The sequence below is a fragment of the Chrysemys picta genome, chromosome 11, assembly GCF_011386835.1.
Source record: "Chrysemys picta bellii isolate R12L10 chromosome 11, ASM1138683v2, whole genome shotgun sequence".
In the NCBI taxonomy this organism is placed as follows: domain Eukaryota; kingdom Metazoa; phylum Chordata; order Testudines; family Emydidae; genus Chrysemys; species Chrysemys picta.
Genome location: NC_088801.1, coordinates 34,916,102 through 34,941,719, shown reverse-complemented (window position 1 = coordinate 34,941,719; position 25,618 = coordinate 34,916,102). Strand labels below are relative to the sequence as shown.

Here is a 25,618-nt window from a genome sequence, read left to right as displayed (position 1 = left end):
ATGTTAAGTTAATCAATACTCTCGTATTATGCATTTTATTTTCAACAATGCTTTCATGTATTTTAGGAAATGAGGCAGTTAGCTTCCAAGATAATTCAGTTATAAACTTAGGTGGTCTACATGTTGCCACAATCTTTCATTATTGCTCTATTTTTGTTTGTTGGGCATTTGTTTTAATGGACTTTGTCTAGTACAGACAGAGTAATACACAATGTTACCCACTACACTTGTGCTGTAGACACTGACATAGGTAAAGGTGTACCTGTAACTTTGGTTTTTGATGTACCAGTTCCCTGGTTTTTGAATACTTTACCTGCAGCCTTAAAGTTTTTATCAGAATTTTCTGTGTGCACGAATGAAGGAAAAAATAATTCCACATTTTGTATTTTTGCTGTTTAGTTAGATTCCACCAGTGCCCAATCCTCTGAAACTTTATAAGATATGCCTGAAAGACCCCATTCCTCAACAAACCTTAGGAAGTGTTTAAGTGTTCTTTACATACTTTACAGATAGACAGTGAATGGGACAAGTGTGCCAGTTACCCCTTCCCCAAGCTCCGCACAACTTCACTGTCTTTCAGCATGCAGCTAAGTTAGCTATGCATGCATGCTTAGTACAGCATGCTTAGTACAGCCTTCCACATTTTATAAGCTCAGTGAGAAAACTGCAAAATGTACTGTGTGCACCCAGAGTCCAATATTCAATGGATATCTGATCCAAACAACTTTTACATTTGAATACTCAAAGGCACGTGTCCTTGATTAGTGCTAATTCAATTTAAACTTTTCCTGATGCAGGTTGTGCTCTTTGTATCTGTGCATGTGGCATACCCTCTGTATGGATCTCTTTTCTCCCCCCTCCCCCACCTGCCCCCCCAAAGGATGACTTAGCCAATTCTGTAGCACCGTCTTCCCCAGTGTTTTCCCCAGATATTGAAATTCGGGGGAGTGTTTGAATATATGGGGGATGGAGAGGGGAAGAGGGTTGAGATTGTGCGGGCGAAGGTGGGCTGAATAGCGCCATAGTAAAAACGGAAAAATGTTTCACGACTATTTTATTAGATTGAACTCATATTTTAAAATCATCAGAGGAAATTAAAGTTGGCTCCTCAAGCCTACTATGAAGCACTACATCTACATCCTTCTTGGCTTCTTGTAATTTTGCACAACTCTTTGGTGTCTTCTTGTGTGTCCATTACTTCCAGTCCTTCATGATATGATCATACAGAAGACAACTTCTTTCAGAACACACAATTCTATTCAATGAGGAAAAAGAATGCTCAACTGTAGCAGTTGTGACTGGGAATAGCAAGAGATGAATTCCTACTACTTTCATCCCAGGAAACATAGCACAAAGATTGGGTCGAACCACTAGTAGTGATGATGATGAAGAAGTTGAAGTTAAATCTTCATTTGTTTGTTGTATGATATGCCACTCTGTGTTCAAAATTCTCTATTCTGTTCTGATCACATAGCAGCCCCATTGCTGGTAGCACCTCACTCCACTCAACTGTAGGTGTTTTATGAGACAGACATCTGTAAAAGCTTTGTACAAGTTGAGTAGAGTCCAGAAATCCCTATTGTAGATTTGTAAGAATCAAGTCTGTGTACTTTTTCTGCTGGCTTGACATCTCATAAAGAGTCAATATAAGTGCCTTCATTAGTCAACTTCTGGACTGAAGTCTTTGTTTCTTCCAGTATGTTTTCAGTGGATATCTCTGATTGATCCAAGGGTAGCTTCTATTGCTGGACAAAGATCTATTATTGTTGTAGCAGATGCCTGGATGACATCGTTTAATGACCCAAGTGGTTTCAACAGTAGACTTACCAGAGAGAGAATGGCAATAGTCTTCTCTGAACTTAGTAATAAAAGTAGTCCACCAGTCTCACTACTTAGATCCATCCCATCTCGGTATATGCTTTCCAAAGCCAGTAATAATGGTTGCAGTAATTTTAAGACAACAACCAAGAATCGCTCATGAGAAAGCCAGCAGGTTTTCCCAGGTTGGACTAACTTGAACTTCAGTCCCAGTGTATCTTCTGTTTGTTTCCAATATGTTCAGTCCTTCTGGACTCTTGCTGAAAAAAGAATATAACACAGCCATTAAATTTATGGCTTTGTTAATGTATTTTGAAGATTCTGCAGCTCACACTAGAGCTAGCTACAGTAGATGGCCTCTGCAGTGTGTATAGGAGAGTTTAGAGTTACACTTTTCTCTGAGCAAAGCTTGCATTCCACTACGTCTTCCAGAGAAGTTTGCAGTTCCATCAAATGCACAAGTAGCCATCTCTTTGAGGTTCAATTTACAAACATTTAACTCTAAGATGTTACAAATGCAGCTGATGTCTCTTCTATAACCTGAACATCTAGAATGCATCTACTGGCTTTCCACAGCTATCAAGATAACATACGCAAGAACTTAATACTTGACACCCATTTACATTGGTGCATTCATCAGCCATGTATGCACATTTTCTGAATGTGGTGAGAGACACTTCTTCACTTTTTCAATTACTGAGTCTTTCACTGTTGCACTGCATGCTTCTAACCCGTCAGTTGAGTTTCTTGCAGAAAGATAGTGAGCATTTGCTGGTCTTGTTCGGAACCAGTGTACAACTTCAGGATTAACAAATGACAATGCTCTTAACATTGGCCTCCAATTTTTAGTGTATCTCTTGCTTAAATAGAAAGTATGATGCAACAGCCATGTTGGTTCACATAAATTGAGTTGTATCTCCTCCATTATTAACAGCCTTATTAAGTACTTCTAAAATTGGCTTTGATAGTGACTGGCTTATAAGGCTTTTTGCATGTTGATGCAGTCGAGAGGCATTTCATGTAGGTTGTCAGTATTGGCTTGGCTGATCAATCTGGCAAACCAAGTTCCTCCACTTCTACTTTATAAATCCATGATATGCCCACATCTTGAATACTGTATGCTGTTCTAGTCACCCCATCTCAAAAAAGATATATTGGAATTGGAAAAGGTACAGAGAAGGGCAACAAAAATGATTAGGGATGTGGAACAGATTCCATATGAAGAGAAATTAAAAAGACTGGGACTTTTCAGCTTGGAAAAGAGATGACTAAGAGTGGATATGATAGGGGCCTATAAAATTTTGACTGGGTGTGGAGAAAATGAATAAGGAAATGTTATTTACCCCATCACTTAACACAAGAACCAGGGGTCACCCAATGAAACTTAATAGGCAGCAAGTTTAAAGCAAACAAAAGGAAGTATTTCTTCACACAATGCAGTCACCTGTGGATCTTTTTGCTAGGGATGTTGTGAAGGCCAACATTATAAAAGGGTTAAAAAAAGAACTGGATAAGTTCCTGGAGGATAGGTCCATCAATGGTTGTTAGCCAGCATGGGCAGGGATTCAACATCATGCTCTGAGTGTCCCTAGCCTCTGTTCACCAGAAGCTGGGAGTGGACGATGGGATGGATCACTCCATGATTCCCTGTTCTGTTCATTCCCTCTAAAGCAACTGGCATTGGCCACTGTTGGAAGACAGGATACTGGGGTAGATGGACCATTGGTCTGACCCAATATGGCCATTCTTACATAAAATTAATTATAATAATAAAAAAGTTTAGTACAGAATCTCTCCAAGATAATAACCTCTTGAGATAGTGATGATGTGAGATAATGACCTTGGCAAATAATGCATTTTAAAAACTAGGAAACACACATTATGTAAATTTCCCTGTCACAAATCTAGCATTCTGGAGTGAAGTCACTAAAACATAATCCAACAAACAAATGCTCTGGCCGCTGTTGTTCATTGTGCCACCGTTCACTCCACTGCTCTGTCTCCAATGGCCCTGCACCGTCCCCTTCTGCGGACACCTGCCACTGTGACCTGTGCGAGTTGGTGTCTCGAGGTTCCACCCAGCTCTTAGTGGGGGAACCTTGCTGCTAGTGCAGGCTGGGCCGTCTCGTCCACAGAAACACTGTCCCACAGCAGGTCTAAGCACTTAGACCTGATTATCTCTGATTTCAGCTCTAGTGGTCACTTAACAGACCGAAAGGCTCTCTATGGAGCCTAATCAGGTTTATCTCTAAACAGGAGAGAGGGGCAGGTCAAATAGTGCTTGTGACTTTTAGGCAGAGCCCACACCACCAAGCAAAACACATGTGCCCAACCCCCTCTCTCTCTCTCTCTTCACTGGGATATGCCATCCAAACCTCATGCTTAGAGTGTGCAGTTCAGTTGAGGGTGACCAGTGCTTAATTTGTAATGAGAGGGGTGCCGGGGCTCAAGCAAGTTTGTTACTTTCAGTGGCAAGCCCAGAGGTGCCAGGGCTATGAACTGCCAAGCCTAGAGGTGCGGGGGCTCAGCCCTGGCAAGCCCTAGCACAAATTAAGCACTGAGGGAGACCCCCTCATTCAGGCAGGCTACGTACAGTTCTGCTGCCCTTTACTCATACAATAAGTATAACATTTCATGACCCCCAAATTCAATACTAAAGTGATTTGTAACCCAACACCAGCTAAAACTGATCAGTTGGGCAGCACGGCTCTGGCTGCTAGATACCTAGGCAGAGTAGGTGTGTTCATGTAAATACAGTCTGGTCCTGAAGCCTTTCCACCCACCCTTGGCTCATCTCTAGCTGTCAGGGGAGAACTCATTCAGATCTTGCTTACAAATCATAATTTGAAATCATTAGGTAGGCCAATATAGCTGAAAAAAATGTGCCGACCTTGTCATAAATAACAGCTGTATTAGGAAGCTAGTCTTTGTTTATACTCTTCAAACCCATTATGTTTTCTCAGGTACAAGTATTTTCTCATGTACCGTATATGCTTTTAAAGTGTGTATTTAAATTTCAATTCAAATTTCCAGCCAACAACTAAATTGGCAACACTGCATGTAATGAGGTGTGTGTGTGGGGGGGGGGTTGGGAAAATTCAGGGGGATTGTAGGAAAATCCCTGATCTTCCCTGACTATGGGCAGCCACAATGGAAGAGGGAACAGAGACTGGGCAGGCCAAAGGCAGGAGTGCATGTGATAGGATCAGGTTGGGATATGTATCATTTTGTCTCCTTGTGGACATTAGGCAAAAGATGGAAAAACAGCCCTAGGCTGTGTTTATTTCTGTATAGCCCCCTCACCTAATGCTCCTGGGCAGCTACCATGGGCAGGAAGATACCCTTGTAGAGCAGTTCCAATGGAGCTGTGTTTCCAGGGAGCTGGGGAGAAGGGGTAGTTGAGGGAAGGGGTGCAGCAGGTCTCCATGGGTATAGTTCTAGTATTCTTGGGATCCTCCAGGTTTGAAGGTGGGTTCTGCAGAGAGCAACCCCCACTCCAGAACAATTGTGGGGAACTCCTTGCAGAGACTTCTTTCCATGAATCCCTCCCAATAAGTTTTATTACAGCTATTTGAATCAATCTAATGTAGAAACAAAGTTGGGAAAACGTTTATAATGGGGGAGAGTATCATTTTCCTTTTAATATAAAAAACAGTTCAGATCTTTTTTTGGTTAGTTCTTTCTAGTATATTTTTAGTAAATACACAGACTGCATCATGTAGTATAACATTTAAGATACGATCATACTATTATTGTAACCAAGGTCAAAGCTCTCATTGACTTGAACCGCATCATCTTTAGGCTTTTCTTATGTTACATACTATTTCAAATAGTAGATTTTTCCTTAGAAGAATGAACGCACATTTTAAAAGGCAGTCTCCCCACTGTTTTCTTTTTTCCCAAAATGTGCTTTTAAAATGTCACAAATATACTATTTTTGTCCTATTTTTTGAGTAATAGATTTATATACAATGTCAAAAATGGGGGGGGAAAGTAAGTAAAGTACGAAATGTTATGTTGGAATTCAATGGTTATTAGGAATATATTGTGTCAGACAATTTTAGAAATAGCAGCTCTATTTCTTTTCAAATGAAAACTGATCCTTCGTTCACAAAGTATTCTCAATTGCTGGTCATCTAATCCATAAGAATTTGACGTAATATGTATCCAATATAGTAGGGCAAAAGTGCAGGTTTTACCAATTATAAAAAAATATTGCAATGGCATTTTTTTCATGAGAAGAAAAATTAGTTGCATTACTTAGCTGATCTGTGGCTATCCTGCCAGTTCCTGATGGATGCACTAGTCACCTTCATTTTCTTTTTGAAAAGCTGAAAGGAATACATACTCCAAATATGTATCTGTTGTACCTTAATATAGACAAATGCTATTCATACCATACCATATTGCCATTCAACTACATCTCGTAAGACTAAAATGCAGTACAAGCTTTATTACCTCTAGAATGTACTTCCATGATTCATGCAATTCCTTTTCTACAGACCATACATGGACACTGTTTGCTATGGATGTTATTCTGAAAGGGTCTGACCTTTTCTCCAAAAGGGAAACCCTAAAAGTCAGCTGGAAAGGTGATTTATTGAATATGCTTGCAAATATGCATATCTCTAAACACTGTTCAAATCAGGTCTGTACATTTTGGTCCCATGATCATTCTAACAGTCAGAATTAATATTGTTTTCTCTCTCTCTAGTCTTGGTAACTTTTTACTCTTCTATAAACTGTTTTTAAGGAATCTGACTAAAAATATCAACCTGCATTGAAAGCATTTATTTATGTTTGAGAACTAGTTAGTCATTAAAAATAAATGCTGATGCATCCATAGGATTGGTTGTGGTAGTAGGAAAACATAGACACGATCATGTACATGGAATGAGGAATAAGGCATGGTAAAAGTGTTCTGTGACATTTCATGCTAACTAGGATCTATTTTCATAAGGTTTCATAAGTCATTCTGTGTATAAAACCCAAGTGCATATATAGCATGACACATAACTGTGTCATGCCCATTGTTTAAAAAAAATTACGTAAGATAACTTATAAATGATAAATTGTAGTGTTTTAAGAGCTGAGGGTCTGATTAGATTGGTTAAAGTCAGGATGGGTGTAAGGAACCAATTTGAAAGTTTCCCCACCCACCTCTAGTGTACCTAACTTCTGGCCTGCAACCGCCATTATACTTTAATCCTGGGCCTTTTCCCAGCAAAAATTGCTACTTAAACTAACTCTTATTCAGAGTTAGTGATGAGAACATATATCTGTTAGGCTGAAAGCCATTTTTCAATTTGTATTCTGGTCCCCAGAGGTGAAAGACTAGTGCATTAATTTGGGAACTTTACATAAAAGCACTCAAATTGACATACCAATGGTGTCTGTACATGGATACATCTGGAGGCAGTGGTTTCTTCTTGGAATATTTTGTCTTCCTATCCATAAGGACAATTGGAAAAATGGAATTATTTAAAGATGCATAAACACCTGAGCACCCTTTTTATTTCAGTATGAAACTACTTTGTCTAAAGGCCTGACTGAACAGGGAAGTCTTGTTCTGCTTCTTGAAGCTCACAAAATCCAGGCTCTGGTATATTGCCAGAAGGAATGAGTTTGTTGTGGGCACTAACTATATTCAGATCTGCGTTCTGCTGGGCCTGGGCAGTTCAACCCAGAAATCTACAGCAAGAATAGCTCACAAACTGCGACCACTGAGACTGGAGGCAGGAAACGAGGTAATTCCAACCAGGATGGAATGGAGATTAGTGTGCTTTTGTCCTAATCTAATATTGTCTTCTAGCTCTTTGTCATTGAAAGTGTGAAGTATTACAGCAGCCCAAATAATACATCCATGCTGGTTACAGAGCTACTGTAATGTCTGATTACTGAAGTGCTCGGCTTACTACTCTCGTTATTGAAGTACTGCTAAACCTACTCCACTTGTAGAGGGCGTTTTATGTGAGTGTGACGTTTTTCCATAACTGCTAAGTCTTTCCATAACTTCCCATAGGTGTATATCGGGAGCTGGCTTGCGTGGAGAAGAATCAGAATTAAAAACTGTTCAATAGCAGTATTGGATGGTTGATAAAGTTCCTTCCTAGCACTTTCTATGGGATAATACAGCTAATGCTGCTAGGAATTTTTACACCATAGGAGAATTGCAGCTGAAATAAGGAGGAGGATAAATATTGTTGGTGTTTTTTATTTTTGGCCCAGGTGATTATTACTGACCACTGTGCTGCATGCAGAAAAGTGCAAGCACTTTAAGGATACATCTACACTGCAACTGGGAGCATACATCCCAGCTCAGAAAGACAGATAGGTGATAGCGAGCCAGTGGTAGTGCAGGTGGTAGCTCAGGCTAGCTGCCTGAGTATATACACGGGGGAGGGGGGTTGTGTGGGAGTTTGGGAAGGTTTGTATCAAGCGGCTAGCCTGAGCTGCTTGCCTGTGCTATCGCTGGCTATATCCTGATTTATTTATTTATTGATTGAGCACTGGCTCAAGCAGAGCTAGTGTGTGATTTGTCTTCCTGAGCTGGGAAGTATGCTCCTAGCTGTAGTATAGACATACCCTAAATGAAGGATGAAAACCACTATTATTTATTATGGAGTCGTTTAAGGGCCAATCAAGAATGGGACCTATTGTGCTAGGTACAAACACAGAGTAGTAGACTGTCCCTGCCTCAAAGAGCTTATCTAAATACATAAGACAGACATAGGGTCGGGGAAGGGGTATAATGCACAAACCACCTACATAGCTGAACATCTGCAATTTGAATGTTTATGATCTTATTAGCCTAATGCTGTGGAAGGCAGCCAATGGCAGGGAGCAGCCATGTCTGTTGTCCTGGGCTGCTTTGTAATAAAACTGGGGGAAATAAAACTGTTTGCTTATGTTCCTCTACCCAGAGGGGGACTAAGATGAAAATGAGGTCAGGTGGCATAGCCTAATAGGTAAGGCACTGCTCTGGCTGATAGGAGACCTGGGTTCTGTTCTTGGTTCTACCACTAACTTTATGTGTAACCTTTGGTAAATCACTTCACCGCTCGGTGCCTCAGTTTCCCCTTCCATTCTTTGTGTGTCTGACTAACTTAGACTGCCAGCTTTTCAGGGCAGGACCTGTCTTCTTATGTATGTATGTATAGCATTTAGCACAATGGGGCCCCAGTCTCAGTTGAGGCCTCTGTCTGCTGCTATCATACAAATAATAAGGTATGGGGGAGAAATGCGGTTAAAAAAACTGGGAGTTGGGACATATATTCCAAGTGCATTTATTTTAATATTAGGCATTTAGATTGTTGTGGACCCACTGCTACACTTGTCTCCCCTGCATACTGTAAATCCTGGCTGTTTTGCCTGTCATAGCTGTTTGAAGAGAAGATGCAGCTGAAAGGCTGATCTTAGCGGAAAGACACCTGTGACTGATTTTTAAATTGGTGTGATTTTAGGTCTTATTAATTTCCCCAAGTCTGCAGATATTTAACTGTATACATGTTTCTGAAACTTAAATGAACTTTTTCCATTGCATATTCAAGTGTCCAGCAAGTGATAAGTTTAGGCTATACTGAGCATAGCCTGAAGAAAAGGCTTGAAAAGGGAATGAGCAGAATTATGGAAGGGCTTGAAGACATGGACAAGAAACTTCAATTTGATTGGGGGGGGGGGGAATGGAAGAGTCCAAAGATAGTGGTGATATGGTCAGAACAATGCTTGAGGCAGATTATCTTAATGGCTGTGTGTGTGTATTGACTGGAAATGGGAGGGGAGCATGGTTTGTCAGTTGGACCCGAGAGAAGGTGGTAGAAATAATCGTGAGAGGAGATCATGAAGGCCTAAATGGGATTTTAAACTGTAATGGACAGATCCTAGACATGACCACTAGGACAAGCATCAAATATGCAGATGGCTTTGATGTGAAGAGTAGGGAGAGGGATCAAAATAGTCAAAGTTGACCTTCAGGTTATGAGCCTGAGTGACAGTGAACAGAAGGAGTGAAGAGCTGTTTGGGAAGGGAGATAAAGGTTTATTTTGGTGGTGGTTAAATTTTAAGCTGATTGAGAGAGAACCCTAAAGGAGATGACAGAGACCAGATATGATTCAGATTGAATGGAGGGAGACAAGTTTGTGGCCTTGCCTTCTCTATGTATTGAAATGGCTATCCTTTGAGCAGGGGAGAGAAATAGTTGACAACTAATTTAACATGCACATACAGATTATTTAAAAATTATTTCAGCCAATAGCCATGTTTGTTTACAAATATGCAATAAGGTACTTTTTAAAATTGTTAGCCATTTCAAAGGAATAATCGTAAAACAAAACCTAGCAGGAAAAAACAGTGTTTTCGTTTTTCCACAGTCTTTGTACAAATCCCGTTCCAGCCTTTTGCTTTTTCTAACATGTGCATGCTAAATATTTTTATCATGTGACAAAATATTGTGTATTAGGTTCAGTTGCTGTATGCTAGTCACTCAATGACACTCTGGTCTCTACACTTGCTGTGGCTTTTTCAGATGATTTTTAGTTACAGAATTCACAATGATCTAATGTGACTTGTATGGCAAAATGTAACACAGCTCATTTGAAATTTGTGTGTGTCTGGGAGAAGTCATAAATGTGTGGGTTTTTTCCAAGTCTTTAAATCTCAATGGTGTAATGCATTCTTTCATTACTTCTTAGCTGGGGTGGTTTGACAAGCTTTAGTGGCACAATTAATGTTGCTCTCCACCCCCTCTCCCTCTTCAGTTCTTTGATATGTTTTTCAGTTTCTTCTTGACTTCTTTGAACATCTAACCTTCTTCGTATAGTAACCAAGGAAATTGGCAGTGTTTAGTGCTCTTCTCTGCTCATAATCCTTTCCTTTTGGCAGAAATCCCTTGGAAGAAAACTGATTTCTCATCAATTGGAGAAAGTGCCTGGCCATTTCCTAGCCATACTACTTTAGTCTCCTATGAAAAAATTAGGCTTCCAGTAAGTCAGAACTTAACCTTCAGTCTCTGTTATCTAGCCTGGAAGTGTATCAAGAGGCTTTGCTGAAGAGTTATTTCTGCTAGGAGTAAATTTCTTACTTAGTAGACATGATTCTGCATAGCTGTACATAAAGGAATAAATGTAGCATACATACAGCACAAAAGGAATTGCTTAGGCTTTTTATGCTAAAACTGAAGTATTTCCCATACCCATAACTAAGATTTTATGTGCAGCTTTGAGATTATTCTGATCTATATAAATATCCAGTTACTTATTGAGGTAGTTGACCTTTTTATAAAATCTACACACACTAACTTGCCGGGAAGAATTCAACACAATGTACTGAATCATTCATCAGGTTTAGACTGGTCTTCCCCTTTCCAGTATTGACACTAATGTGTGTCTCTTGCTTTTTTTTCTACTTATAAGCCTCCAGACCTTCTTTGTCTCCCTCTATTCACACAAGCATGCTCTGGTCTACCCCAGGTGCCTGTCCAAATATCAACCCTTTTCCCTTATTTCTTTCACCTCTAAGCACACTCTGTGCCTTCTACAACCATTGCCCTGAATTCCTGTCCTCCAACTCCATTCTGAATTCCCTCTGATCTGGCATCTGGCTTCTCCTCTTCACTGAAACTGCTCTTGCCAAGTCTCTAAAGACCAGATCTCAGGGCCTCTACTCTATCCTTGCCGCCTTTGACCTTTGTGCTGTTCTTGACATTATTGATCATACTGTCCTTGAAATCTTGCCTTTCTTTGGCTTTCATATTTGTCCCTCCGATCTACTGACCGGACAACCAATGTCCGGTTACTGTGCATGGGGAAGGCGGAGAGGTGCCAGGTCATCACCTGCATCAGCCCTACTCAGCCAGGGCCACCTCCTACCTGTGTCTGGTGGCAGGCGCTCCCAGCCCTAGCTCAGCAGGCGAGTCCCTCTTGACCCGGGCGGGGGAGTGGGAGGGGAAAAGCAGTGAGTGGGATGAGGGGGGAGGACTCTGGGGAAGGGGGGGGGGCAGGGGCAGGTCCTTGGGGAGGATGTGGAGGGGCAGGAGAGGTTCTGACACTCCTGCTGGAGTGTCCATTTTTTAAATTATTATGAAGTTGGCAACCCTAGTGAGTCATCCTCCCATTTCCTGTGAGATAAGCTATGTCTGACTATTGTAATTATAACAACATAACCCCAGTGTAGACTCCGCTATGTTGATAGTGCTTAAGGCTTCCATTGACATAGCAACTTTGTTTAAGTAGGTGGTGGTCCTACACCAACAGAAAAACCCCTTCTGATGGGTGTAAGCTGCATCTACACTACAGGCCTATGCCTGCATAGCTATGCCAGAAGAGTCTCCATAGTACAGACTTAAACATATTATGGGCAAAACTGAACTCCTTACCTAGTCTATTCTTCTAGACTGGCACCTCCCACCTCACCCCATTTTGTCACCTTTAGCAACTCTAATATCCTTTTATCATTTAAGCCTGAAATTTGGGTGTCTTCTTTGAGTTCTTCTTTTCCCTTGCTGTGCACAGCCATGCTATGTCCAAAACTTCCTGCTTCCTCTGTAAAATCCCATCTTTTTGTTTCCATATTAGTAAAACTCTTATTCCAGACCTCATCTCAAGTGTTGACAATGTTAACCACCTCCTATCTGGCTTTCCTGACACGCACCTTGCCCCCCCTCCATTCTATACTAAATAATCTTTGTTGTCTGTTCACCAATAATGGACTTTCCTCTTTCTTCGCTACATAACATTCAAACTTCTTAGCCTTGCTTTCAAGGCCTTCCACAACTCAGCCATTCGTTATGTATCCATGTTTGTCACTTATTTCATCATCCCCGTCCCCCAACCTTGAATACCCTATTTGTCTACTGCCGCAGACATTGTCACATTTGTTGTCCTTTAGGCATGGAATTCCTTCTGTAACCACAAGACAGTATCTTTATTCCCTACCCCCCATTTTTTTTGTCTTGTTTCAAGTTAGTTAGATGTTGCCCCAGAGATATTTCAGTCTTCCTGTTTGAGCTAGATATTTTAGAAAAAACAAAGGGTCCTTCAGGCTTGACCACAGTACAAATAATAATCCATGGGAGATGTGGCATACATTTGTGCCAGGTCAAAGGAAAAATTTGCCTGGACAATGTAGGCTACTATCAGAGAATAATGCTATAACAAGCAGACAAATTATCAACTTTTAAATTTAAAGCTGAAGTTTAAAGACTTCTCATCTTTGTTCCCCCATCTATGTTCTTTCTCTAATGAGCTCCAGGAGGATAAACTGATATTAATATTGGCATTTTTACCTTGAAGCCTGTATGTTATAGTTCAGCCTAGATTTTCTGTATAAAATTGCTGCCCAGAAAGAACAATCTGCTCTTCTTACTGAATAGCAGGATCTGCTGCAGGATGAGTGCAGGGCAGTCTTGCTCTCCAACAGCCCCCTCCCCGAGCCTCCTACATCCTTGGGGCAGGAAAGGTGAGGGGTCCCCTAATTCCCCTTGTGCATAAGGCTCCCAAATTCTTAAATCCAGCCCTGAATGTGTCAGTAACGGATTTAATTTATGTAAGAACACCGAATTCTATTGCTGTCTGACAAGCGAAGAATATGTTGGATAGTTAAATACAAAGCACCATTTAAATATTGGTGACACTTGACACAAACAAGAACAAGGAATTCAAATGTATGGCTGATGACCTCCTGCCCTTAACTTCACTGACCACAGCAAACAAAATGAGAAGTATATGGTGTTAGCTTGGTTTTTGGAACTCCTTTCTTTCCCTCATTTTCATAGGTGACTTTTTTTTTTGTAAGTGTACCTGTATGTGGGTGCTTCTTAATGTATTCCTAATTTAGGAGAAGAACTGTGAGTGCAGTGTGAGCCCCCCCCCCACCTCCATCTTCCCCTGCCTCTCATAGCCTGGGACTTAGGAGACAATCCCTGCTCTGGCACAGACTTGCTATATGATTTTGCGCAAGTCACTTAGTGTCTTGATGCCTCAGTTTCCCTCATCTGCAACATGGCAATAATAATTCCCTAGCACGAGTGTGATGAGCACAAATTTATACGTGCTTGTGATGTACACAGATACTAGGGTAAAGGAGCCCATATTGGTGCTATGGTAATACAAATAATTAATAATACCTAATTAGCTTAGAATAGGGAGAGAGAAATCTGTTATGCTCACATTTTCCTTCTTTTTTTTTTTTACATGACTGCATAAGGTAGTTTCTGAGAGTTTTCTCTCTCTACACCTGCTCTTTGTGGGTAAATGCTAGAGGATTGGGGGGGGGGGGGAAATCCCGGGAAGGTCCCTAAACTCCCTAGATTGGCATTCCACCACACCCAGGAAACCTACCTGGTGATGGAGACGCTATATGGTGGGCAGGTGGAATCCTGCCTGTTGGTGGATAGGCTAACACTAGCCTTTTAAAAATATCTGGGTGTCCTTAACTGTTTTGCAAAATTTTCCCATTTCTAATGGAATTCTCGGTGATAGTGATGGGAATATTGTTGGGAGTTGTAAAATGTTTCAGAATGCCTCCATTGTAGTGCAGTATGCTACAACTCTCATTACCCTACTCTGCCAGCCTCAATAAGCAAACCTTTCAGACTAGATGAGGAGACAGTTGGGAGCTAGAGAACAAATGCTCCAGGCAAACAGCCTGCTAGTTAACTATAAGATAGTGGGTTATTGATGATCATACCTGGTTCTGACATACAATAATTATCTATTTAATACATGACTGAAACTGTAAAATAAGTACAAAATGTCCAAAGTTCTATTCATAGGGCAAAAAAAAAAAAAAATGTTGTAGTGATGACCTAAAGTTAAGCACCTAAATCTATATACATGTGGACTGGTTTTCAGAGGTGTTGATCTGTGGTTATCAATGGGTGTTCAGAGATGCTCAGTGTCTTCTGAAAATTGGGTCATTGATTTAAGTGCCTAAATATGGATTTCAGTGCCTAGGTTGACACTCAAACTCTTTAGGCCCGAGAGTGTGTCTTTCTGTATGTTTGTATAGTCTCTGCATACTGAGGCCCTCCTACTGTATTGTAACACAAATAATGCAGTCTGAATAGAATACCAATAGGAATTAGTGTTCAGACCTGATTGTAGGATTTGCAAGACTCCTCCAACAAATCCATGAAGGTCACAGTTGCAGGCCTTGGTCTGCTAGGAGACTTCTCAGCATGACAGATTGGGAGAAACAGGGGACAAAAAATCCCCTGCTCTGGTTACCTTTATGCTTCCTTCCCCTCTGCTGCTCCCTCTTTATTTCAAGCAATTACTGCTCTCCTATGGTAATGATATTTCAAAATAATTCACACCATATTCATTTCCACCTTAAATAGAAGTCAACCATGATTTGACAATCTGAATAAGATGACTAAGGAAACAAATATAATCCAAATAAAATTTATACTGTGACACTTCTGGGTTTAGCTTTTGGCACAAATGCTTTCACGAGTCTATTTCAATGTTCAAAATGATAAAAATAAATAAAAAATGATGACAAATAAATTGATCAATCCCCCATCCCACCCTTCAAGCAATGTAACCACTTAATAATGCCTGTTGCACTAGAGGTGGTGCCTTCCCTTTATGCACAAACACTTATCTGAGCTGAAGTAGAAACTCTGCAATGGGACACCAAACTTAGACCTGGTCCACACTAAGCCCCCAGTTCGAACTAAGATACGCAACTTCAGCTACGTGAATAACGTAGCTGAAGTCGAAGCATCTTAGTTCGAACTTAAAGGTACTTACCGCGGGTCCACACGTGGCAGGCAGGCTCCCCCGTCGACTCTGCCTACTCCTCTCGTGGAGCAGGATTACCGGCGTCGACGACGAGCACTTCCGGGATCGATTTATCGTGTCTAGACAAGACGCGATAAATCGATCCAGAAGATCGATTGCTTGCCGCCGAACCAGCGGGTAAGTATAGATGTGCCTTTAGTTGGAGCTTCTGGGTGCTATATTAATGTATACGATGAATAATACCTGTGTATCTCGAACAGTTAAACCTAGTCACTTTTTTTTCTAGGACTGGTAAGTGCTTCTTTGCTAAGTTGTTCCAATCTCCTATGACCTTTGGAATGATTCCTGTCTCTGCAATGCATAGATCTAGTCCCAACACCTACAGGGACAGAAGCTGGGATGTCATTGGGAGGGGGGGGTGGAAACAGTTAATGAGAATCTGACACACATCCAAGACACTTTTTAAGGAACTAACTCCATCGCTAACAAACAATCTCAACTACCCTTCAGGCATCATTCCCTTATGTTAAGGCACCTCTTTCCAATTGTATTGTAAGAATTGCCATTTAACCTGCCATGCAAGCTCACAGTGACCTAGGGTGACCAGATAGCAAGTGTGAAAAATTGGGACGGGGGTGAGGGGTAATAGGTGCCTATATAAGACAGTCCTATATATCAGGACTGTCCCTATAACGTCAGGGCACCTGGTCACCCTACAGTGACCTTGCATTCGGGCTGCTCTCCTGGCCTATATCCCCTGGAAGTCTCCATTTGGATTTGCGATCTCTTAGCCTTTCACTGGTTAAGTGAGATGAGATTCAGAGAAGGGTGAAGCAAATGTTTAAGGGATGCAGGATTGCGTCATGAAGAAAAGCTTTAAAAGGAGCCAAATATATGTAGCTCATTTAAATTACAACATAAGGGAGTACAAAGACATGATAACTTGGTGCCTCAACCTGAGAGGACCAGATGAGTTATGCACACTAGCATGATAAAAGGGTATCTAGATAAGTTTTCTCCCAGTGTAATAAAAGACTTTCAAGTTGAATATCGAGAACAACTTCATAATGCTGAGGTCTCTGTCATGGACTTCCAAGGGAAGTGAGACACTTAGTAAGACAGCAATTTGTCTACTTCAGAGTTGTCTCAAGCTACTAGAAAATATATACACTTGGGAAAAAGCTCTGTACTGGTGGGAGATATTAATGAAATAATCTACAATTTATTTGTTCTCTACCTTTCAATGATTTTAAAATAGCTTTAGGATTAAAATACTCTGTCCAGAACAAACAAAACTCAAGCTAATAAAAATAAAGGGCTCAGTTTCAGATTGTGCCATTTTACTGGACTTCAGAAGATCTAAATGACCTTTTTTTAATGTGCATATTTCTCCTGCACCTACTTGATATGTTGACCGGTCCATCATTTTTTATAATTAAACTCAAAACACTTATGTTCATTCAGTGATAATGTTGAGATTCTAATACCACAATGAAGTAAATGAGAGCCCAGGCTGTTGCCAGTGTCTTCTATATTTTTCATTGCTTATTTTTGTTCTCTTTAAAAATGGAAAAATAAAAATAAAGGCAAATGCAAAATACGGTGATGTATTAGTTCAGTTTCAAGGTTCTGTTATAACTGCATGCAAATCGAGAAATTCAAAAATGTTTCCTGAATACCATAAACTCTTCCATGTTGGTTTTTAATTGGAGCAGTAGGTGCACAGCACTTCAGAAAATAAAGCAATAGCAAATTTAATCAATTCCATCTGATTGGCTGTAGTTTGGTCCTTCAAAGAAATGAAACAAAACAAATTGCATCTGAATTGACTTCTGTATGCATTTGGAATTCATCTTTTGGCTGGGTGCAAGCAAGAGCAATTTCAACTCAAACCTTCACTTCTTCCAAAAAGCTATATGGTATTTAAATAATACACATTTTCCCATTTTCAGAAGGGTGGATCTTTACTGAAATTTTCAAGTCAACAACTCCTCATTGCTGAAGATTTATATAAAATTTGTAATTTTCTGGTAAGAATGTAATACGATAGGAAGAAACTTGGAAGTTGTAAGGACAGAAGATAAGCAAATAAATCTGTCCACTTATGCTATGCTCCCTCCTACAATATTTTGAACTACTCCCTAGTTGCTCATAGACCCTGGCAATCTTTCACATGTATCATTTTTGTTCCAGTGCATATTTTTAATTCTACTTCCATTCCCTTGTGTCTCAATCCTTTTTTCATGCCCTGATTCTTGCTTGTCAAAATTCAAACAGTCTTGTGGCATCTATCCTTTCCATTCCCTACAGAATTACATACATCTCAAATTAGCTCACCTCTCTTTGTCTAATTTCTTCCAACAAATTCAGACCTGGTTTCACTAACCTTTCTGTATAGCTCATTCTCAGGATCCTTGAATTGTACCATTCATCATCTGCAGCACCATCCTTGTCTCATATTAATGTGGCGATCCAGTTACTAGAAGGGGACATGGAAGCTTTCTGCTTTTGTTGTATTTCATGTTACACTTTTAGGTTCTTGTCTCAGTCATAAGGTTTGGAGATGAATAAGTTGTCTGGGCTGATTTAACTAATGCTGTGCAATTTTAAATGTATGGGCACTTTAGCTTTCCCTGTTTATACTCCTTGTTTTTGCAGGTAATTAAAGTATACAGTGAGGATGACACTAGCAGAGCTTTGGAAGTGCCAAGTGATGTAACGGCCAGAGATGTATGCCAGCTATTAATACTGAAGAATCATTACATAGATGACCACAGCTGGACACTGTTTGAACACCTTTCTCGCATAGGTCTAGGTAAGATTGCCTTGTTCATGGCATAAAAAAGGTATCCTAGCTGCTTGTGGGGTTTTTGTTTTGTTTTCCTATAATTTTCCTACATATAAGACTAGGAAGCTATTAAAACTCATTCTTCTGTTTTCCCCATTTTTTTTTCTGGTGCAGAGTCATAAGGCATGCTCTTTCACTGATCCTAAATTACCTTGATCTGAATCTGAAGCAGGGGTCTTGAGGACATAGATTCTTAACACTTATGATAAATGGCTTTTAGTTCTTTCCTCCTTTTTTGGGGGACAGTTTTCCCCCCTTTTACTTTCTTGACTTGCTCCTGTTTACCTCTAGCAAAAGAGCTGGGCCAGTATTCCAGTGCAAATAGTAGCTGTGCAACTCCAACACAACCAGCTGAAATTTTTGAGGGCGTAGTCGATGAATATCTCATACAAAGGACAGAAGAGCTTTCGTATTTCATACTTTTATGTGGACAGTGGGCGTCTATCCCTCTAAATTGCATCTTTCTATTGAAGTAGACTTGTCAACATCCTACTGCAATACAGTCAATTAGCTTGGTGAGGTTTTGATTTAAACTCCAGAGAAATTAAAAAATGTAGGTCAAACTTTCCCCCCAATCTACATATTAAATACAAAAGAAGCCTACATAAAAACAACTAAGCTTAAGATTTTAAGCCCACAAAAATCAAGATATTCATACTTCCGCTTCAACAACTATATTTGCCTTGTTGGTATTGTGTTGTCATATAAAGTGTAAATGTTTCTGCCTTATTTATGTGTAATGTGACAGATACCAGGTTTTGTGTGTTTAGGTAACCACTGTAATGTTGTGTTGTTGTAGTGGTCTCTATATTTTGCCAAAGAATTAGTGTAGATGTCTTCTCCCAGAAGACAGCAACTTAAAAGTTACTTACTCAGACAGTCTAAATACCATTTTCAGTATAAAAAGTAGGACAATATCTTGTGACTTTTTTTTTTTTTAATTTGTTTGTTTGGAGAGCTATAGTGGGGAAATTTTACTATAAATAAAGTCATAGACTCATAGACTCTAAGGTCAGAAGGGACCATTATGATCATCTAGTCTGACCTCCTGCATGATGCGGGCCACAAAAGCTGACCCACCCACTCCTGGAAGAATTCTCTCCCTTGACTCAGCTGTTAAAGTCCCCAAATCATGATTTAAAGTCTTCAAATTGCTGAGAATCCTCCAGCAAGCGACCCATGCTGCGGAGGAAGGCGAAAAACCTCCAGGGCCTCTGCCAATCTACCCTGGAGGAAAATTCCTTCCCGACCCCAAACATGGCGATCAGCTGAACCCCGAGCATGCGGGCAAGATTCTCTAGCCAGACCCTCTGGAAAAAGTTCTCTGTAGTAACTTTTAATATCCCATCATTGACCATTGTTGCTAATTACCAGCGATGGCACGTTATTGACCTATTGACTAAAATCACTGTATCCCATCAAACCATCCCCTCCATAAACTTATCAAGCCTAATCTTAAAGCCAGAGAGGTCTTTCGCCCCCACTGTTTCCCTCGGAAGGCTGTTCCAAAACTTCACCCCTCTGATGGTTAGAAACCTTCATCTAATTTCAAGCCTAAACTTCCCGACGGCCAGTTTATATCCATTCGTTCTCGTGTCCACATTAGTACTGAGCTGAAATAATTCCTCTCCCTCTCTGGTATTTATCCCTCTGATATATTTAAAGAGAGCAATCATATCCCACCTCAGCGTTCTTTTGGTTAAGGTAAATAAACCGAGCTCCTCGGGTCTCCTTTCATACGACACATTCCTCGGATCATCCTAGTGGCCCTCCTCTGTACCCGTTCCAGTTTGATTTCATCCTTTTTAAACATGGGAGACCAGAACTGCACACAGTACTCCAAATGAGGTCTCACCAGTGCCTTGTATAACGGAACCAGCACCTCCTTATCCCTACTAGAAATACCTCGCCTAATGCATCCCAAGAGCGCATTAGCTTTTTTCATGGCCACGTCACATTGCCGACTCATAGTCATCCTGCGATCAACCAGGACTCCGAGGTCCTTCTGCTCTTCCGTTACTTCCAACCGATGCATCCCTAGCTTATAACTAAAATTCTTGTTATTTATCCCTAAGTGCATAACCTTACACTTCTCACTATTAAATTTCATCCTATTACTATTACTCCAGTTTATCCCTGCAGGATATCCCGATCCTTCTCCGAATTGGCAATACCGCCCAACTTTGTGTCATCCGCAAACTTTATCAGCCCACTCCCACATTTGGTTCCGAGGTCATAAAACAACTGTTACCCACCCACCCCCATCAGCAGATATTAAATCACTTGGATTCAATTTGTAACTAAAAGAATAGTCAATAATGCTAGAGTATTTGCCCAGCATAATGAAATTTTCTTCTCCCTATGTGGCATGGAGACACCATAATGACTGCCAGTGTAGGAGTATGGCTAGAGAACGGGCGGGGAGGCATTGCTGGAATGTTTTTGCATCTACAGCTTCTAGAAGACTCTTGTGATGTGAGGTAAATTTAAAGCCATCTGCAGGCTGTTCTACCACATGAAGGGAACTGTACTGATACCTAGCAGTTCCAGGACTGGGGCCACCTTGGCCACCTCTGTGTTTTGTGCTGATTGCTCCTTGTTGCACCACAGAGTCTGGCCCAATCACAGAAGATTAGGGTTGGAAGAGACCTCAGGAGGTCATGTAGGCCAACCCTCGGCTCAAAGCAGGACCAACACCAACTAAATCATCCCAGCCAGGGCTTTGTCAAGCCGGGCCTTAAAAACCTCTAAGGATGGAGATTCCACCACCTCCCACTGGTAACCCATTCCAGTGCTTCACCACCCTCCTAGTGAAATAGTGTTTCCTCATATCCAACCTAGACCTCCCCCACTGCAACTTGAGACCATTGGTCTTTTTTCTGTCCTCTGCCACCAGCGAGAACAGCTGAGCTCCATCCTCTTTGGAACCCCCCTTCAGGTAGTTGAAGGCTGCTATCGAATCCCCCCCTCAGCCTCTCCTCGTAAGTCATGTGCCCCAGCACCTTGATCATTTTCATTGCCCTCCGCTGGACTCTCTCCAATTTGTCCACATCCTTTCTGTCGTGGGGGGCCCAAAACTGGATGCAATATTCCAGATGTGGCCTCACCAGTGCCGAATAGAGGGGAATAATCACTTCTCTCGATTAGCTGGCAACGCTCCTACTAATGCAGCCCAATATGCCGTTAGCCTTCTTGGCAACAAGGGCACACTGCTGATTCGTATCCAGTTTCTCATCCACTGTAATCCCCAGGTCCTCTTCTGTAGAACTGCTGCTTAGCCAGTCAGTCCCCAGACTGTAGCAGTGCATGGGATTCTTTCGTCCTAAGGCAGGACTCTGCACTTGTCCTTATTGAACCTCATCAGTTTCCTTTTGGCCCAATCCTCCAATTTGTCCAGGTCACTCTGGATCCTATCCCTACCCTCCAGCATATCTACCTCTTCCCCCAGCTTAGTGTCATCCGCAAACAATGTGTGTTTATGTAAAACGATACCCAACTGTGCCACTTAGAGTGTATTATTACCCGACCTTTTGGTCTCCTTGTGGGTTAGCATAAGCAGGCAGAATCCCTGGAATGATGACAGTCACAAACTCAGTAACAATAAAATGTGTGTTTTAGTATTGGAAGAGCGAACAAAAGCAGCTCCCTTCCAGCTTCTGGTGCTACTGACTTCAAGCCCTTCTTCTTTCCCCATCAGGAAGCATACTCTCTGACTGTGCTGTCAGGGGTCCTTCCCTTCTGGGAGGAGCCACACCCTGTATAGGCTGTCTGTGCACATGCCACACACACAGACCCAGCCAGAACATACTGTGTTATGTTTAACAGCAGTATTTTAAAGATGAACCACAAAGCTAAAATTGTTTTTGCCCTTTACTGCTCTTTTATGGTGTATAAAGACAGCCGCAAATATTTTTGAAAAAAAGTTTTCTCCTTTGTAACATTTCAAAGATATTTCTAACTTTTTACCCTGACTGCATCAGTTGTAAGATGCTTCCAGCTCAGAGAATAAGGTCAGAGTTAAAACTGGGTCAGGACTGTACATTGATTAAATGTGCTATCGGGAGAAAGCTAGGGATACTATTGCCTAAAGCTATTGTATAAATAATAGAAGTATTTTCTCTCTTTATCAAGAAGACTGGTGTTTAAAATAAAGAAGAAAGTTAGTAAAAAGCATTAAGGAAAACAAAAATGAATTATAAACCTAAAGAAGTGACTCTGCAATGGTTCCTGGCCATCTGTCACAGTTATTGATACAATACATATTTTGTCATGTAATTGGAACCCTTCAATCCTAATGATATTAGTTGTTGCTGAAATATCAGTCTTTTAGTTGTCACTTTTCTTAAGATATTCGAACAAGGGGCTAGTATGGGAATTTTTAAACATCTATGAAGTACTATGTTGAGACATGTCCATTCCTTCTAGAAAATGAGATTGAGACCATCAAGTTGTTTCACTTAGGGGTACAAACTCTTCCAGTAGTAACTACTGAGCTCTGCTGAATGTGAACCAGCACTAAGGCACTGCATTCCCTAACCAATCCTCTGAGATGTCTGGTTCTCCTTCAGGTGTAATTTTAGTTAGAGACTATATTTCCCTTTTTTAGTCAGTCTGCCTTCTTCAGGCTGATGTTAGAGACTAACAACGTACCAGTAGGTATGGAGATTAGTTCTCTTTCAGGATGCCTCCTCCTTCTGTAATACTTAATAGTTAAACCAACTCTGTTTGTTCTTATTCTTATTTATTCTTATTCTTATTTATTATTATGACACAAATTTAGACCCTTTTTAGGTGTGTGATATATTCACAAACTGATCTTCTTTCTTGTAAGCAAATGAATTCACTATTTGTAAGTACTATACTAGATGAATAACTTTCAGATTGTGGTTTGAACAGTTTGGTTGACTGGTTGCTATGTATTGTACTGTTGTGTGATTTATCCACTAAGACAGACACACACCACATTTTTTTTCTTCTTTCAACTGCCTGGGTGAATGACTGAAGCACTTGAAACAGGAAATAGCAAAAAGCTCATTTCCAGTAAAACATTTTTTGTATGAATAATAATTGTTAAAATTTCTGAATCTGTCATGGACACAAACATTTTCACTAATCTACAACAGCTATTCAAATACTTGTGATTTTTTTTGACCCCATGAATCAGAGTGAACTGAACATGATGCTTTTTATTTGCAAATAAAGCCACAAGTCAGCTGTTATTTATATAAAAATGACATTAATTATCACAAAGTCATTGGAATATGCTCTCATCTGTGTACATATATTTGAGTAGCTACTTGCACATTCAGATGGATATGTACCCTGAAAGGGGATGTGTTTACCAGAAATTATTTCAGAATCTGGTAGACCTCATAAATTTTTTAACAATTTTTAAACAGTGTTTTTTTACCTTTGTCATGGACAGCAAATACTAAAATATATTTGGTTATGCTTTTCTCAAATGTTTAACCTACAATTCCTTCTCTAACAATTACGCTTATCACAGGTGTGTGGGATTTTTTTTTTAATATCCACTGGATGTCACTATTGTTCTTCATATACAGGTACTGTACCAGATTTATTTTAGCAGAATAAAAGGTAGCACTTGACTCTTAGGCTGTGTTTACACAGTCCCACAATTCAGACTATAGGGTGTACAAATTGCTGTGCGCATTGGATTGCCTCACTGTAATTCCCCTACGTGGATGCTGAGGGCGTGAACTAAAAGGTACTTAGTTTGCAGTTAAATAGTTTTGTTTAAAGGGGATCATGTTAATGCGAACTAGGTACCTTGTAGTTTGCAACAGCAGTGTCCACACAGTGGAGTGCACTAGTATGTGCTACAATTCACACCTCCATAGTCCAAACTGAGGAGCTCTGTAGACAAGCCTTTAGGCTATGTCTACAGTTGGAGAGGGGAGTGTGATTCCCAGTTCCAGTAGACATCAAGCGAACATGCTAAAAATAGTAGTATAACTTGAGTTTTCACAGTTCAGGGCTAATGCACCTCTATTATCCCTCTGTGGTCTGCTTTGAGACTTCCAGCTCCCCTGCCATCACCTGTCTTGAGGAGAGACAAACATCTCTCTCTCTCTCCCTCCTCTCCCCGCCCATCCAGGGATTTCCATGCTGCCCACTGAATTCTCCAGCAAAGCAGACTGCCTCAGCAGGCCGTTTGCCTTTCTTCTTCAGAGGCTATAAACAGCGTAATTGCCCACTGTTAAGTAACCACATAGTTCTTTCTAAAATAATCACATTTATTCTTAAAGTAAAAGAATTATGGAGAAAACATTAAAAAGAACCTACACACATGCAAATTCTTACCAGAGATTACCCTGACTCAACCAGGGCTCTGGCAGGTAAACAGTCCTGCAGACACCACCAAGGGGTTTTCCAGTGGAACTAGCACACCCATGAATCCGTGATTTTTGTTTTTCTCCTTTATACAGTTTAGGTCTTTGTTCCAGAGACCAGGAGATCAAATGTACAATGGGTTTCTCCACAAGGCAAATCTTTCAAAGGTTTGGTCCGGAGGTGGGGAATTTGCATTCCCTTCCCAGGGTATTTTCCTAGGAAAGCCACTTAATTTTCTCCCCCTCCAAAATATACTACTTATCTGGCTTGTTGTTTTAAAATAGGCCTTTGAAGCTCATAACACTTCCCAGGAGACATTTGTCATATCTCCTCCCTAGAGATGTTACATACAATCCCACAATAATACATAACCATTTGCATTTTTAATACAATGAATTCCTAAGATACTTTAACTTAATTCAATAAGGTTTGTCCAGAACATTGTAGGAAATAGCTGTATCTGTCAGAGCCATAGCACGGTGAGCAGTGGCACAAGCTACCAACCTGAGTAGGTACCCAGAGTATTTAGGTGGGTCTGTACTCTGGGCGGATAGTTTGTGCTGCTGCTGACCATGCTGTCATGACTGATACTATTTTTAGTGTGCTAGCTCGATGAGAGTTAGCATAAGCCTATATGCTTGAATTGGGAATCACACCCCCAGCTCCAAATGTAGATGTATTTTAGTCAGTATTACATGAACTTCATGCTTTCCTGGATGTAGTTTTTATTCATAACTGAGGCTATTGTGTAAAATAATTATATGTAGCGCCATATATCTCACATACCCCTTTATGAATTATGGACCTGTCAGCCACTCCAAAATGTTTGTGGTGTGCATTTCTTCCTGAAAATAT

At 40.6% G+C, this 25,618-nt stretch overlaps 1 protein-coding gene across 4 annotated transcripts in view; it reads left to right on the top strand.

Moving 5' to 3' along the window:
• The window catches only part of GRB14 (growth factor receptor bound protein 14), a 105,642-nt gene that overhangs the window by 42,645 nt on the left and 37,379 nt on the right, over positions 1 to 25,618 (top strand). For all 4 annotated transcript variants that reach the window (XR_010591580.1, XM_005290374.5, XM_024114808.3 and 1 more), the window contains one exon: positions 18,220 to 18,376. Coding sequence is in view for 3 of the 4 variants with exons in the window: in XM_005290374.5 (XP_005290431.1) it covers positions 18,220 to 18,376 (157 nt within the window). In the remaining variant the exon portion in view is untranslated. The remainder of the gene's footprint in view (positions 1 to 18,219; positions 18,377 to 25,618) is intronic.